General features: G+C 41.4%; 2 protein-coding genes across 3 annotated transcripts; one reads left to right on the top strand and one right to left on the bottom strand.

Moving 5' to 3' along the window:
• The first annotated feature begins 339 nt into the window (after window positions 1–339).
• On the top strand, window positions 340–11146 carry LOC140354271 (interleukin-12 receptor subunit beta-2-like). Its single transcript, XM_072439220.1, has 16 exons — window positions 340–503; window positions 555–607; window positions 1339–1614; window positions 2334–2445; window positions 2940–3130; window positions 3390–3532; window positions 4112–4247; window positions 5096–5160; window positions 5821–6019; window positions 6100–6276; window positions 7117–7215; window positions 7600–7743; window positions 9085–9216; window positions 9302–9398; window positions 9474–9558; window positions 10587–11146. Exons 1-16 carry the CDS (start codon window positions 340–342, stop codon window positions 10998–11000), a joined length of 2487 nt encoding a protein of 828 aa, XP_072295321.1. The 3' UTR covers window positions 11001–11146.
• Window positions 11147–12325: 1179 nt separating this feature from the next.
• Window positions 12326–16412, bottom strand: serbp1a (SERPINE1 mRNA binding protein 1a). Of its 2 annotated transcripts, none has more exons than XM_072439178.1 (9): window positions 16035–16412; window positions 14828–15011; window positions 14541–14684; window positions 14392–14463; window positions 14246–14320; window positions 13987–14158; window positions 13856–13897; window positions 13537–13710; window positions 12326–13433 (listed from the first exon to the last, which is right to left on the bottom strand). In XM_072439178.1, the coding sequence occupies exons 1-9, from the start codon at window positions 16288–16290 to the stop codon at window positions 13377–13379; spliced, it is 1176 nt and encodes a 391-aa protein (XP_072295279.1). In that variant the 5' UTR covers window positions 16291–16412; the 3' UTR covers window positions 12326–13376. The 2 variants fall into 2 exon arrangements, with proteins under 2 accessions (XP_072295279.1, XP_072295280.1); XM_072439179.1 differs by having other exon boundaries at window positions 13987–14155; window positions 16035–16410.
• Between the last annotated feature and the right edge of the window lie 194 nt (window positions 16413–16606).

Raw genomic sequence — 16606 nt, 5'->3', positions numbered from 1 at the left:
CTTTTTTTTATATATGTTCAGCGTCTTTGGGTCACTGAAAAGCGCTATATAAATAAAAGTTATTATTATTATTATTATTATTATTATTATTATTATTACATTCTCTGTAGTACACTCTCTGTAGTACACTCTGCAGTACACTGTTTGCAGTACACTCTCTGCAGTACACTCTGTTGCTGTAACTGGTTGCTGTGGTTTCCCTCCTTGACCCCGCCCCTTGGTTACAGCGCGTGCCGCGGGGGCGTGACCTCGTCACTTACCCAAACTGTGAAACACTTTCAGCCTGAACATGGCTCTAATCAAAGATCCACCTTTATTCACGGCTTAAACAGCGTAAACATGTTGAGGGAATGTTTCATTTCGACTTCATCTCATTTTCAGAACCACGTGAAGCCCGTTGACGTCATTGCGTTACAGTTCAGTCAGTTTGGTGTAATGAGCCTCTCTAACTCCACTTTTAGTAAAGACATGTCCACTTTGCACCGGGCAGCTCACGTGACCATGTGAAGTGACCTTGTGAAGTGACCTTGAGGAGACGGTTGATGCGGGCTGAGGATAATGAAGCTGCTGTTGTCCATCCTGACCGCGCTTCTTCAGACGTGCACGGGTGAGTTTGACTTCATCTTTCCACAACTAACCACCGTGTTTTATTAGTGCTTTCTGACATTTTCATTTGCATTATTGATATTGTGTACACTAACCACATAATTAAAGTTTGGTTTGTGGTTTACGTTACAGTAAGTAAAAGACGTAGATCGACTTTGAAATTGTAAAATAACTGTCCATTCTAACAACGCATTGAAAGTTGCAGCTTTGGCTTTTACATCCATGGTTTCTTGGCCTTTATATTAATTAATGTCAAATGCTTGAACCCCTCCCTAATTCAAAAAAATGTGCAATACTTTACAGTACCTCGCTTTTAATTCCTAACTGTAATTTTGTTGTATTTTTATTGTCTTGGTTGATACTTTGACTTGTTTTATCTTTTAATGCACTAATGAAAAGTGATTTGGTTCGGTTGTTGCTGTTGTAAAGTTTGATTGATTGATTGATTGATAGTACAGGTTAAGGCTATTATTTATACTCATAAGTGGACTTGTTTTGCTGATGTCTGACAAAAACAATTGATGTCAGTGCAAAAACATACATACAATAAGTACAAAAATAAAAGCTTTTGCAATATAGCTATTTATGTATTTATGTATTATGAGAACAAAGCTCCTTATCGTTTATAGCAGAAGACTCGCTGTTTGTTTTCTGTTTTATTTGGACCACAATGAATGAATACTTTTACATTACATACATTACATTACATTACATGGTCATGTTCTCATTCAGGTGACAAGTCCTGTAAGATCTGGTCCAGCGCTGGTCACGTGGTGCAGAGAACCTCCACATTTAGGGTTTACTGCACCTTTAACGTAGAGTGCAGACCCTCTATGTACGCCGGGCACCCCCCAAAACCCCAGGAGCACCAAAAGCACAACTCTACCACCATTTACCTGGACGTGGTCAGCCTGACGGAGGGCCGCACCTTCAGCTGTGACTGTGACGACATCAAAAGCAACACTGACGACAAGCCCGACTCCTGTGGGCTGGACATTTCGGCGGGATGTGAGTATTCAAAACGGGGTTGACGCACGCACCCCACTTGACGGGACGGTTGCATATTCAAGCTTCTGATGTGGGAACAAGAGGAGGACTAGAAAGGTTTGTTAGTTTAGCCGTGAGGGAAAAACAATGTGAAATGTGGGTTTTCTAATGTAATTCATTCTCCCACCGTTATGTTCACGGTTTAGCTCCTAGAACTCGTCACAGAGGCACAAGTTGTGTGGAGAAAACCAGCGTTCCAGCATGAATTTTCAGGGTTAAAAAGTGGTTTGGAACATCTGCAATTTTAGAACAAACAATACAAGAATCCCTGAAGTCGTAGGTCGGACACTGGAATAGAAAGATGTTGTAAATCATCGGTGTAATGAGGGTGGCACCGCTGATGAGCACCACGTTATGTTTGGTGGGACACGTAACACAGGCCCATGTTGGAACTAAGAGGTCAAATGTCGTCCTGTGCTGTATTTGAAGCCCAAAGTTACAGTAGTGGGCTCTTGCAGGCTATAATGACTGTATGAAGCTGTCTGGTGATCCACGAAAGGAAATTCATAGTTCCACTTTCTTTATTACAGTTCTAGCCGCACTCTTTAAAAGTGTCAAATAAACTTGTTACAAACACCCTTTCCCAAAACGTTGTGCATGCGTGCAGAAAAGAAACATGTTTAAACTTGCACTTTCATTTGTCACGTCAGCAGGTGATAACCGCGTTGGTGTTTTCACAGACCCGCCAGATCTTCCCACCACCTTTTCGTGCGTTTACCACATTTCTTTCGCTGTGGTTTGCTCTTGGGCCAGTGGACAGGAGACGTACATACGAAATGACCAGCAATTATGGTATAGTATTATTGCACTGCTTTTGGCCTTATGTTGTTATCAAATTAATGGAAAACAGTTCAATTAAAGTGAAATGCAGGGTTATGTAAAGCTGGGGAGTCTTGACTTGAACCATTTTGAATCATTTCCTCTCTGATGAAGCCTGTGGGCCAGAAAACCTTTCCTCTATTTTCTGTCTATTGAAAATGATGATTATATAATGTATCTATTAAAAGTATGATGCTGCCCGGTGGCCGAGCGGTCAGGTCACATTACACTTATGCAGCCGGCCGCTGATTCCCGACTCTGACAGTTTACTGCATGTCTTCCCTTCTCTCACCCCCCATTTCACTCTGTACTATCCTGTCTAATCAAGCTCACGGGCCATTTAAGAAAAAATTATGATGTTTTATAGATTGTCTAAAAACAAGGCCAAGCAAAGACTGAAACAGAATTATAGCACATAAACAAGGCCATGAATGTAACTCCATGTCATGTTCAAATCTTTGTTCCAGGGTAAGGACATTTACCCATAATGCATCAGGAGGATCGAAGTCCTTCCGTGTCTCTGCAGAGGGAAGTCCTTCTGCGAGGGCACGTTTCACCCTGGACAGTTCAGTCCAGGTCATCTCAGTTCGGGCCAGAGTCACAAACAAGCTGGGGTCCGCAGAGACCCCCGAAACAAACTACACCCTGAGTGACATTAGTGAGTACCCACAATGCACCTCTCATGTATAAGTTTGACTCACTGCATGTATGAATGAATAATAGAAAAGTGAATCATTGGAAGAGTAGCTCTGCGAATAATGATATACCAAATTGTAAAAGTGACACTAATATTATAAAGATATCATTAATTAATCTTAAAACAGTCCTGTATGTTAATCTTAAAAGGATTATTTTGGTGGATCATAAGACCTCATGTGATGCATTTTGACTTATGTTTTGCATCTTTTTGTCCCCAGTGATGCCCTCGGCCCCTGTTCTGCATCAAGTGGACTGTTCATCCAGAAACTGCTCTGTCAAATTAAAGCAATCTCCATCAACTCATCACCTAGATATTAATTACAAAGTAGAAGATGACGCGCATTGGACACATCCACATTGGGCAAGTACCTAAGTTCAAGAAAGGTTCACACGTCAGTTTGACATTTACATTCAGCTTACTCATACTCACTGTTGCCTCGCTGAATCAAAGCCAAAGGCAGAAATGAGTGCTGCTGCTGCTGCTGCTGGGTAAAAGTGAACTTAGTATCAAAAACAAATGAAATTTCACTTCAGTCAAAACTGTTTTTTACTCCAGGTATTATTGGTGCATTTGACATTATGTAGAAAAGAACCTGGGTTTTAGTTTGTGTTGGAAAAGGTTAAGACAAACTACGTGAAAGATTATTAGAGCAGAGTTTTGTGGCTTGTGGCTTGCCCTATAGTCAGATGTTTAAGTTTAATGCTATAGTGTGGGACATTCCAGATAAAGCAATGAGAGGAGCTTAACCACCACCACCAGCTTAAGCAGGAAAGTTACATAGAGCAGCTTTAAAGGTTGAATGTAAAGGGAAAATAGTTCTTATAACATGAGGTAAAAAGGGCAGCTGTGGTGTTCCAGCTTCTGTTGTAATGGATTCAAACAATGCGATCTGAAATGCCTTTCTTTCTCTTAGTTACAAATGCTATATTTCATTTGCAGGTTGTGGCCAATGGTTCGGCCCTGGTCCAGTCGCTGCTGCCCTATAAACCGCACCATTTCAGAGCGAGATCCAGGTTTAAAACGGGACTGTGGAGCGACTGGAGCAGAACCGTCTCCAGATGGACTCAAGAAGAAGGTAAAGTGTGAATGTCTTTTGCTTTCATCTTGATCGTATAAACATTAAACTGTTTAATGATAGAGAACAAGCTTATTACTTTGTTGAGCTTCCTGATTGAAAGTGCGACTGCTGTTGAGCGTTCGGTGACTTTGTGGTGTAATATCTTTGCAATCAACTTCCTAGAAATCTTTTTCTAACCAGCCACTGAAACAGTCGATGGGAACTGTGGGTTGATTTTATTAAGATAAAAGTTAAGTACATTGAAAATCTTCAAGTCATTTCTTACTGTAAGAAGAAGTGAAGAAGGAAAAAGCAACACAGGATTTGTCCTTCAGATGGAGTGAAGATAAGTTTAACGACAGTGACGTAAATTAAGTTAACTTCTACTTTACCAGTCAAGTAGAAGTTTCACATCCAAGCATTTAAGTTAAAGCATTTTGCACCGAGATGGAAGTGGTTTCAAATTGTGTTACCTTCTCATCAAGAAGTGAAATGTAACATGTAAACATTCGACCAAAACAACAAATCAATACGTTGAAACTTTTATTTCGCAAGCAAATACTGAGTACGCTGTGTTTTGTAGATACTATTTTAAAGAAATGAACAAACTCGGGTACATCCTGAAGGTGTAAAACTCTGATTGTGAAGAGAGCATTAATTCAACCTGCTGCTCTGCTGCTCAAATCATATTGGGCTTAAAAAAAAAAAATCCCCACTGTGCAGAGGAAATGTACACGGAATAAATATTGTGCCTCCAAAAATATGAACAGGAGAACGATATAATAATTATTGTGACATGCCTACTGAGCAGGGGGGGTTGTATTTGTATATGGTTACAGCGATATGTAAAGTATTCATGTTTTCAGCTCCGGCTCGCGCTCTGGACACGTGGTACGCTGTAGAGGACCGCTCCATGAGAGTCTACTGGAAGGTATGTCTGTGTTTTTGTTGTATAGTCATTGCTTATGTTAAAGATGCACACTGTAACATTGTGGCATCTGCTTGTCTCTATGGGGATTGTATTGCTTTGCTTGGAACTTCGCACAGTATGGCAGTAAACACATAATGATAATACATAAATAACTGCAATACTGTGGAACTGTGCAAAGTTGCTTCACTTTAACTACACTTATATAAGCTCTACATCCTTTTATTAACAGCACTTTCACTTCTTCATTTAGTCTGAGTTCTCTTCAACCTAAAGGTCATCGGTTTGACCACTTCAGAGGTGTGAGAGTCTGGCACGCACAGCGCACTCGGTGCTTCTGACCACATTCACACACATGCGAGCTGCTTTTAACTTAAGCACTGTGGAGTACCTGAAACCAAGCGCAGGTTTCACTTCAGAAGAAATGCAGGGCTGCATAGAAAATACATGTACAATGCAGAGTTACACGCAAATGAATCTGAAATCCAGTAGTGATTCTATAAGGTCCGTTTTAAAGGTGCAGTCAAAGTCAATGATGCAGTAGAACACAGTCGCCTCAAACTTTTGCTTGTATTGTCATCTACATACATATCCAAAACATATAAGTTCAATATTTTCTCAGGTAATTATAGCTGCATGTGTTTTTTCTCTTCTCTTTTTCAGAAACTAGAAGTCTCTGCGGCTCGAGGAAACATTTTGAACTACATCATCACATCCCAAAACTCAACATTTAGGCCAAATGCCAGCTCGGATAAACAAAATTATCCGGTGCCTTTTTGTTTGAACTGTGACATAACAGTCAGCGCCTGCAACAAAAGGGGATGTTCTCCTCCTGCCAATATCACCATCCACACTGCTAAAAGTAACTATTCAATTGAAAAACATGGGTTCTATATGTTCTATCTTATGTACTCGTGCTATTTCTGCTTTGTCTCTGTTCAGCCAAGCCTCTTCTTGTGTCAGTGATAAACAACCACAATGTCACCATCTCCTGGAGACAGGGTGTAAGTGCACCCCTTCCCCTTGAACATGTGATCGAATGGTTCCCCAAAGGTCAGAAACTGGATGAGCTCCAGTGGCTCAGGTTGGACCCAAACATCAGCCATTTCGTCATTAAAGGTGAGATGTGAGATATTTCTGTGGGTTTGTTCGTTTAGTTCAACAAAAAAGCCTCAACCAATGACAATAACATAATCTGATTAAGGTGGCCTTTTCCTCTGATAAATGGCACATAAAAAGTATTAATTCATAATACTTATGGTACATATAAATAAATGAATACAAACATACATATTTGAAAAGGAGGATTAATAACTGAAAAACTTTACTTACTCTAAAATATTTACTGTATAGTGCCTTCAAGGTGGAAAAGCGCTATATAAATACACTTTGATAATAATAGATAATAGAAGTTTGTATTATCTATTGAGATAAATGTTGACAACAGAAATTACAGTTTGTTCCGGCCAAAATAACCTCTTTATTTATTTAGTCAGGACAGTGCATGTTAATGAAATACATGCTGTGAGCACGCTGGATAAATATCCTTCATTCATTTTATACCGCGTGTTCCTGTTAGGGGTCGTAGGTGACTGGAGCCTATACCAGTGACTTTGGGCCTTAACCGGATAAATAAATGCAATAAAATATTTAGGAACATTTTGTTCTCGTGAAAGTAGCTCACAGAGGTAATAAGGCTGGAGACCACTGCTTTGAGAACTAGAGTAGTTACATTAGTAGTTAATACAAAATCCTACTAACAAACGTTGGTCATTCCATCATGTATTCCTTTACTAAACCTTGTGGCCATTTCTGAAAATGTCATAATACTCTGGGCATTAGGCCACTTTAAAAAATGTCCAATGTCTGTTATACTTTCCAACCAACCATAGTTCCATATCTGTATAAATAATGTCCTTGTTGGAAGTAAACAAACAAAAGAATTGTGTTTTTTTGCAGATATGGAGCCGTTCGTGTGCTATGACGGAGCTGTGTATGTTTTCAATAAAAACTCAGTGGAACGGCTTGAGTTTACTGATATCAACACAGCAGTTATGGGTAAGGACAATACGAAATACACTGAAATAAAACGCTATACTATTTATGCTTTTATCTGTTTTTTAGTTCATTTTTACTATAATTGTGTTAATTATAACCCAGATGATCTAAAAGGGCTTGGTAAAAGAAACAAATCCATTGACTTAAAAATAAATCCATGAAAAATGGCCCTGTTAAATGTATAAACCCTACTTTTTTCCCCTAATCATATTTAAGTGCAGAGAAGTGGACAGAGATAGAGGAGCAAACTGACATTTCCAGAGCACTCAAGCCAGGTCAATGCAGGACAATACTGATGATTCAAACGTGGGGATCATAAAACAAACAAACACAAATACAAGTTAATGACGAGGGAACATTTATTATGTGAACTGTTGTTTTCAGTCCCCACAGCAGGGCCCTCTGTGGAGGAGAAGTTGGAGGGAACGACAGTCACCGTGACCTGGCCCGAGCTCCATATAAGTCAACGCGGCGGCTGCATCACAAAGTACACCGTTTACTTAAAGGAAAGCAGCAGTGAGAAGGCCTGTAAGACAACATATTACATTTGCCTTTGACATCATTTTGTCATAGAAAATGAATGGAGAGTAAATGAGAGAGTGGGTACTTCTTCTACAACAGAGGCATAGAAAATTACTGAAGGTCTTATGTTAATGATTATTTGAACCGGAGTGAAGAGGGAAATGAGAAAAAACATTATGCAAAATGTGCACGAATGGCAAAAAAATACATCTAGACAATAACAACAATCTAAGAGTGTAAACTGTAAAGAAAGTCTAGTTTTTCTTCCTCGGAGTAAATGGTCATATTTAGGAAGCCTTCGAATATATTCAACCATTCACGCTCATTACCATCATCTGATCTGATGTGACTGCCATCCGGAGTCAGTTTCAATCTCCTAGGAACGAGTTGGTGTAATGGCAAGTAAAGTGTAAAGTGAATCAGTAAAAAGAGTTTGGACGCAATTTGAAAATCCAGACGACTTCAATTGAAACCGTTTCTGCTAAGGCAAGTTTATTTGTAGAGCACATTTCATACACAAGGCAATTCAAAGTGCTTCTGTGTGAAGCACTTTGAATGCAGGAAAAATGCATTAAAATCACAAAGAAATTACAGAAACAGAAATACAATAAAATTAACTAAATTAAAAATTATCAATCCAACTGATTGTTTAAACTAATAAAATCACAAACAAAAGAGAAGAGTGCAAAGAAAAAAATCCTTTCAGTAATATGCACAGCTAAACAAAACTGTTTTTAGCTTAGATTTGAACATTGTCAGAGTAGAAGCCTGTCTCACATCTTCAAGAAGAATGTTCCAGATTTTAGCTGCATAAAACTGAAACGCAGATTCCCCATGTTTTGTCCTGACTCTGGGCACCAGCAGGAGGCCGGTCCCTGAGGTCCTCAGAGTCCGAGATGGTTCATATGGCACTAACATATCCAAGATGTACTTTGGTGCTGGGCCATGGAGAGACTTGTACACAAGCAGAGCTGCTTTAAAGTCTCTTCTCTGAGCCACAGGGGGCAGTGCAGAGACCTGAGAACAGGACTAATGTGATGGTACTTCCTGGTTCTAGTTAGGACGATTGAGGGATTACAACGAACCATACAGCAATACAGCCAAGAGGTTGTTTTGGCCAGAGGTGGGTCCATGGTAACGAGTGGACCACAGAGAGATGGTGAGATCATAAACACAGCTCATGTCTGTTACGGAGAGGCCAGAGTGAAAGGGTTCAGACATGTACAGTGGAGGTATAAGTGAATACGCTGACTGTTGAGGCTAGAGGACAGATTTGATTTATCAGGGGGTTTTAGATGTTTTTTCTCTTATGAATCTAACAACATATTGCACATTTTCCTCTTTTAGACAATGTATCAGCGTCACAGAGGTCTTTGGTTTTGAGAGACCTGACTCCAGGGAGCCACAGCATTTGGATCACGGCCTCCACCGCTAAAGGAGAAAGCCAGCCAGGTCAAAAAGTCAATTTCTTCATCCAACGTAAGCAGCCGTTGAATATTTCAAATTATGAAGTGTGATGCCATAGCTCATTACTGTATCACGTACATGTGTGTTACTCTTGCAGAAGATTCAGAGATGGTCCTTATCGTTACGTTGGCTCTCGTGTTTATTTTGCTGATGTTTATTCTCTGTGCATATCAAATGTCAGCAGTGAAGGAAAGGTAAAAATACACTTGAAACATATAGAAGATGATGAGCAAACATGCCCTGACTGGATGTTATTCATCTTTCCTCAGGATTTTGGTGCATTTCCAGTTTTGCCTGCCTGATATTCCTGACCCTGCAAACAGTAAATGGGCAAAAGATTGTCTAAAAGAGAAGGTATAAAAATGACTAATATCTAATAATATATTTAGACCAGTGCTGCTTAACACGTTAACATGTGATTAATCAAGAACAATTGATAAATGAACCGCTGGGTCTGTTTTGACCAAACACACTCGCAGTAACATACACATGGAGTCATCACTGAAAGGTACAGCTGATATCATGGTTCAATTTGTACATAAAATCCTTCAGTCTTCACAAGGATGAGCGGCCAATGTTCACAAGCCTGGAGCAGAGGAGAGTGGTGCTTTGTGCTGCAGAATAAAGTCAAGTCGCAGATGTCAAGTTGAACATTGTGCTATAATCATGTGGTCTTAAGGGCCAACCAAACTACATCCATGTGATCCATGCATCACATGGATAACCCTCCCCAAAATATTCTATTTTTCCTGGATTATTGTCAAAGCAGTAGCTGACCCCAAATAATTAAATGACCCAGATATTTAAATAAGTCAGGGCATCCAGCATCAAAGTAATTATTACAATGGCACAGTGACGCGAGAGAAGCTTCCAGTCTGAAGTGAAAGCTCACATTTGTTATGCTTTTGGAGCTTTGGACCTTTGTGTAATGTTATTTACCTGTGTGTATTCAACTCATATACATCTATGATGTACACATTTTAAGAGTTGTGACACTACTAATAGGAAAAGGTTCAATACATCAAATGTTCAATACCAGCATAAAAGAAAACACCTATAATTGTTTTACCATAAAATCATTGACATATAGTATAAACATTATGCCATTTTCAACACTGAATCATATTTTTTATTGTAATCATGTGGTCTTATAATACTTCTGATAAAGATAAAGTAATTTTCAAAGTTTAGGAAATTTACACTGCATGTCCAAAAAAGTCACCATAGAAATATCACACGTTCTTTGTTACATTCACTGTGGCATTGTTCAATTCGCTTCTGCTTTGTCAAAAGATTTATTTCATTCCAGTGTTACTTTTATTCTTTTTAAACCAAGATCTTGTATTGATGATGTTGTTGTCGCTTTGCTCCTCTATGTGCAGGGCAAAGTGAATCTCCAGCTTCAGCTCAGCACCTCCACTGTGAGCGAGGAGGACCTTGTCTTTGTGGATATCCAGGAGTTGCCCCGCCCTCTGCTGCTCCCCCAAACCAGTTTGAGCTTAGATTCAGAGTCCTCTACGCCCCTGTACCCCCGCTCCACCTACATCAAGAGCTTCTCACATGATTCGGACAGTTCAGGACATACTCAGACTTGCTCCTTGGACACTAATGAGACTGATTACATATCCTCTCACGGGACGTCAGACATGTTGGAGGTGGGGGAAGACGATGAAGATTTGCCCACCTTTCCAAGTCACAGTTTCTTCCAAGAGCCACTTGATTTTGGACCAAAGTTGACTCTTGATGCTGTCAGGATTGACGGAACAGATTTTTTTTCTTTAGTTATTGACCAGTGAGTGGGACAGAAGTGTTTGTAGCCTGCACTCTTACAGTTTTAAAAAGGAGCGACAGTGACAACTCGACCTGTGTTGCAGTGACTTAACCTGCAGATAGAGGACACTGTAAGGACAGGCCATGTCTCACTGAGCTGCAGAGGCTGCAATAGCACTGACTCGTGATTGGCTAGGCTTTTAGGTAGAGATCCGGATCAGAGAGAGGACTTTCAACTGGATTTCAGCTTTGAAAATGGCAACCCAAATGAGAGACTCACGCTGATTGGACAACTGTCTTGGGAACCGAAACATCAATCAACAAACAAATTGTCTTTGTTTTTGTGGTTAAGAATAAATCAGCATTACAATTGTTCCCATTAAAACCCATATTTGTATTTGTAAGATAGACAACTTGGTCAGAACATTTACAGAACTGCAGCTCATAGGGGTGTTCCCAATTGTTGTGCATCCAAGGAAGAACCTGAACTGTTGACAGGTGAAGCGCGTGTTGACAGGTGAAGCGCGTGAACTGGAGTGGAGGTCTGTTCGTCCTACAATCTGCTAATACTGGTTCTGTTGGAAAAGTGGCAGAATACAGCGCTTGCCTTTGTCAAATACGTGTCCACGTTATAATCAAGTGATAATATTATGGCCACCTGTGATTTCTTTAATCAAAGATCATTTGTTGCTGTAACATTGTCATTTGAATGAACTACCTCAAGTTTCCAAGAATAAGGACTGTACCTGTGTCAAATCTGCCATTTTGTGAAGCATTATCTTATCTTATGAGTTCTGTCTCGAGAACTCAGGGGATGAATAAACCTTGCAATTTTAAAAACATGACATGGGCCAGTTCATCTTAGTAAATTGTACAATGGGAAAGAATCAAGCTTAAGGCGATGTGCATATCCCAGACACCAGTCAAATATGAGCGCCAGTGTTCCAATAGATTTGGTTTTCCATCTGGTGCATCACTAAGCAAGGATAAAATGTATGATTCAGGTCGGCAAAATTGTTCAATTGAATTCATATAAAAGGTTTATTTCTTTCATGTCTTTGTGATAATGTATTTTTTCCTGTTGTGTGAAGCACTTTGCTTTGTGCACGCTCTAGATAATCTAGCCTTAGAATTGCAAATATTCTGGATAGTCAAATCAGAGTGCACAATTGCCAATTTCTTTTCTTTCATACAATTGCAGTTAACAGACCAGAACAATGTTTTGAACTAGAGTATAATTACTCAAATCTATGACCATACATAATTTGTAGTTGGAAAAAAAAATTAAACGCAAGTGTGTTTGTGCGCAAATAAAAACAGCAAGACAAAACAAAAGTCACAGTGCAAAAAATGTATCGACCGCCTTTATTTACCGACAGAGGTCTCCAATAGCAGGGCTAAATTCACACACATGTTGAGTCTTCAGCTGTTTCACACAATGAACTGCACTTCTTTCAGAGCGATTATGCAGAGGGCAACAGGGCGTTCACCAGCAAAGAGTAGAGCGCAGCAGCACAATGGAGCCGAGCCCAAATACAGAGTGGAGTGTGTACAAGTCTGGAAAGGGCCAATGAAATGACCAACGTTTAGAAAAAGACAAGGCATTTCACTGCACTTGGCTTAAGCTAATTAGGAGCTGGGGAAGTTAGCACCCGTAATGCCACCCAAAGGACATGAGTCCAAGCATTCAGATGATCCATCAAACAGTGCTCAGGATTAATGTAAATTTAGCTGTGACCTCATAATCCTGAAAATGACCTAATTTTATCAATGAACACTTCCATAGAAAATACCTAGAATTCAGAGCCGTTTCAGCAGATCAAGGAGGAAATATCTGGTCAGAGACCAGTTAGTCCCATTTTCACCATGTGAAATAGTCTAAATTTATGAAAATAGTTCAATTTACAGGCCAAAGATCATCGAAGAATAGACCTCCTGTACAAAGTATAAAACAATATTCCCAGTGCTAAAGAAAGAAAATCAATAAATGTCATTGAGTGAAACATCTGGTGTGGCCGAGCCTACTGTAAAGCAAGAAAGCAATGGCACACACCCAGCTTAAAATACTCATACATTTCGAATGCATATTCTCAAGCAGCAATTACAAAAAATCATGGACAATGCATAACCTCTGAAACACTGTATGAAAACATCCCTGCTACTTTGTTTCCAAGTACAAAACCTCTACCAATAAAGCTGCTCCCAAGTAGCAAGAAGTCCTTTTCTTTTTTGACTTTTTTTGTAATTTCTTTTTTCCATCTTCGTTTTGTTTTTATTACGCAAAATCAGTTCTCACATTGAGTGCCACAGTTAATGACAGTCTTATCCATCATTTCACTCTGCTGAAGGATCCAGGATCATGCAAGCCTCGTAGTGGAGGTGCTCAGGCTCCAGTGTGAAGCCTAACCCAGGGCCGGGAAGGCCTCCGGGTCGTCCACGTTGGGCACAGAAGTGGACGACTGGGGGAAAACACAATGCTTCTTAAATAAAATGAAGACTATTACCAAAGACAAGCAGTATATCACTTTTACAGCACTGAGATGAAAATAAAGTTGTATTTACCCTTTCAGGCCTTGGTGCACGGACCGGCCTGGTGGGTTCCCCACGGCCTCTCCCGCCTCTGCCACCACGAGGTCCTCCACGGCCGCGGCCGGGACGTCCCAGGTCTCCAAAGTTAATCTCCAGCTTGGACGTGATGTCATTGGCTGGTTTTCTAAAGTGGTGCTCGTCCTCAACCTGACGAAATAGGTTATTATGTTTGTATTACATAAATAATAAAAAGATAAAACAAAATATAACATGCAATACAAAAAAAATAAATAAATAAATAAATAAAAAAAAAAAAAAAAAAAAAAAAAAAAAAAAAAATCACAAAACATACCTTCTCTTCAATTTCAGGTTCAATCACCTCTTCCTTCTTATCCTGGGAAAGAAAAAGAAAGTTGAACCTTGCACTTGATCCAGATATTTAAAAATAAGCTTCAAATGTCTGGAGGCTCATCCTGGGCTTACTTCAGCCTTGGACTTGTGCAGCACAAAGCCCTTGTTCCAGTCAGCTCCCTCGTTGGCCTTGCGGATGTTGAATTCCACTTTGGCGCGTTCCTTGTCCTGCACGGCTTTCCATTCGTCCAGAGTCATCTCCTTTGGACCTTCCTCTTTCACCTCTTCTGCCTCATTCTCCCTTCAATAAATGCAAGGAAAGCAAACTGTGCATCAGTACCACAAAATGTCCCATCAGACCATTTCCCTTAGAGACATGTCATAGATTTACTTGTTCTCAGAGTCAGCGGGTGGGTGCTCCTCCCCCTCAGGGTTTTCCTCAGTCACGTTTGATTGGTCGAGTTCGCTGCAGAAAGGTGACCAGTCTTTAAACCGCACAAAAACATTTGACAATACTCTTGTTGTGAACAAACTTACTTTAATTCATCCTTGACAGTGCCCCAGTTGTGAGATCCACTTCCTCCACGCTTCTCCTCACCTTTAAGACCACTGAAACAACATTTGCTTTAGCCAAGACCCGAGGATATCAAACATTAAATCAAATCAAAGATGGCTGGCAGACTTACGATCGGTCGCTGCCGCTGTGACGATCAAATTCGCGCTTTCCTCGGGAATCAAAGCCATCGCCACGGCCCATGCCGCGCCCTCTGCCACCTCCACGGGCACCTCTGCCACCTCCACGTCCTCTCATTGGTCGGTCGCCTGCAGGTCTGAACACAAAATAACAAAGAATAAAATACTTCTGACAGATCATGATAAAAGCCTCATCTCACTTTTATCTGCAGCTACTCCACTCTTTACAGTTTAAATACATTTCTAAATCTTATGGTATTATGAACTTTAGTCAACTCACTTTTCCACAGAGAATTCCCCCCCCTCGGGCTTTTCTCCTGCCTCTCCGGCCGGTTTCTCAAAGCGGCGCGGTGGTCGCCTCTCGGTCGGCGGTCGTCTGTCTGTGGGAGGACGACCCTCGCCTTGGACTCTGGGTCCGGGCCCTTCGCCTTCAGGCTTACGGCCCATTCTCCTCATGCCAGCTCCTGCAAGCAACACAAAATAAGTCAAGAGTCCATGAAACAGTGTGTAGATGCACTCAAACATGATTTAAAAATTCAGCATGCAATATGTCAGTCATGAAGAGTGACATCATCCTTCTGACAGAGACAAACAATGGCTCAAAACCTTCTGTTTACACTTTTGACCTCTAGTAGTAGATTTCAGTGGCCGAGTGTGACACTACTGATCCCTCCCATTGCCCAACTAAGATATACCAAAATAGACAGTCTAGCAGAGCAGCTGCTGGAGCAACAGGCTGTCCACCTGTCTCCTCTGCTCTGCTCCAAAGATGACCCAATGGGCATCACACCCCGAGTGTATCAATATAAACTAATGAGATAAAATACATACAATAAGCGCTCATGCGGTGCAGCCACTCATGACGAGACTGTGTAAAATGACAGCACTGAGCCAATGAGAAGTGGCAGAGATGAGGTAGTGCACAACACGCCCCGCACAAACCACGAGGTCCGTTTCCACGAGACAGCGAGCTGACAAATACACCTGTATGACGGTCCGAAACCTGCTCTAAGCCCGCCACGCACTTAAACACGTTTGTTTACTGTTACAATAACTATTAATATGCTTCTAGACGGATTACGATTATGTTTTGGCTAAATGTGGGGACCAATACGGCCCAAGGCAAAAAAGGTTGGCCAACAAGTGTGTGCAGTGGTCTGGTCATTATCAATGTTTTGACACAAGAAATTTTAAGTTAAAACGAGTCAAACACGGAGCAGGCCAACAGGTTTGAGGTTCAGGGCCTCAGGCCTGCAGCGGCACGATCTAAAACGTGTTTGCCTGAAAACAGCTAGAGCCAAAAGGCCGCGCGCCCCGCGCACAGCCGAGACAACGCGGTGTAAAGAGACTGTTCTAGAGGACGATCCGGGCACAAAAGAGACCATGAGGTCCTCATGTCATGGGGCATGAGCAGCGGGGCTAGTGCAGGCGTTAGCACTGGCAGGCTATCTGCCAGAGGGCAGCCTTCGTATTAGGTGCATACTTACCATCTTTCTTAAGTGGGACGGGGGCTTGTGTGTCTTCCTTCTTGTCAGCCAGAGGGACCTTCCTTTCTTTCTGGGACTCCTTTTTTGGCTGCTTTGCCGCCTGGGCTGCGGTCTTGGTGGCAGGCGCTGCAGCCTCCTTCTTCTTCTTGGCCTCGGCCTGCAATAACGCCTCGTACGGATCCGACTCGTCGTCAAATAATTGGTCGTACCGATTGGTTATGGCACAGCCAAAACCTTCTTGCATTTGTCCGGGCATGATGGCGCCCCTTCAGCAGGATTTTCCTCCGATTCTACGAGGCTTGGTGCGAACACTTCGCTAGATGAAGCCACAAGATGGCTGGAAAAGGTCGGACTTCTCTTCCGGTGCGGTAGACATCCGGGACACTGGCAGTAGCGCGGGAGGGGTGCGTAGTTCTTTACGAGTCCGACCCAATGAGATCCAACGGCTGACAGAAGGTCGTAAACTACATTACCCATAAGGCTACACTGTCTACTGTTTGTTGTAGAGAGCAGCGTGGGACATGTCTACACTGCAAGTTGAACTTTTCATACAAATCACCCTCAGGCTGAAA

The sequence above is a fragment of the Eucyclogobius newberryi genome, unplaced genomic scaffold (assembly GCF_026437365.1).
Source record: "Eucyclogobius newberryi isolate DKJ021-1_F unplaced genomic scaffold, fEucNew1.0.hap1 SCAF_9, whole genome shotgun sequence".
Classification (NCBI taxonomy): domain Eukaryota; kingdom Metazoa; phylum Chordata; class Actinopteri; order Gobiiformes; family Gobiidae; genus Eucyclogobius; species Eucyclogobius newberryi.
Note: the sequence above shows the minus strand (reverse complement) of the source record. Positions and strands in the feature narration are given on the sequence as shown.

Excerpts from the sequence above, each read along its gene's own strand:
- LOC140354271 (XM_072439220.1), top strand. The coding sequence starts at position 340 with ATGTTGAGGGAATGTTTCATTTCGACTTCATCTCATTTTCAGAACCAC. Across the intron at positions 6,277-7,116 it reads CAGCCATTTCGTCATTAAAG|ATATGGAGCCGTTCGTGTGC; the intron begins GTGAGATGTGAG and ends GTTTTTTTGCAG. Across the intron at positions 7,216-7,599 it reads TATCAACACAGCAGTTATGG|TCCCCACAGCAGGGCCCTCT; the intron begins GTAAGGACAATA and ends TGTTGTTTTCAG.
- serbp1a (XM_072439178.1), bottom strand. The coding sequence starts at position 16,290 with ATGCCCGGACAAATGCAAGAAGGTTTTGGCTGTGCCATAACCAATCGG. Across the intron at positions 15,012-16,034 it reads CGTCCCACTTAAGAAAGATG|GAGCTGGCATGAGGAGAATG; the intron begins GTAAGTATGCAC and ends TGTTGCTTGCAG. Across the intron at positions 14,685-14,827 it reads GGGGAATTCTCTGTGGAAAA|ACCTGCAGGCGACCGACCAA; the intron begins GTGAGTTGACTA and ends TTTTGTGTTCAG.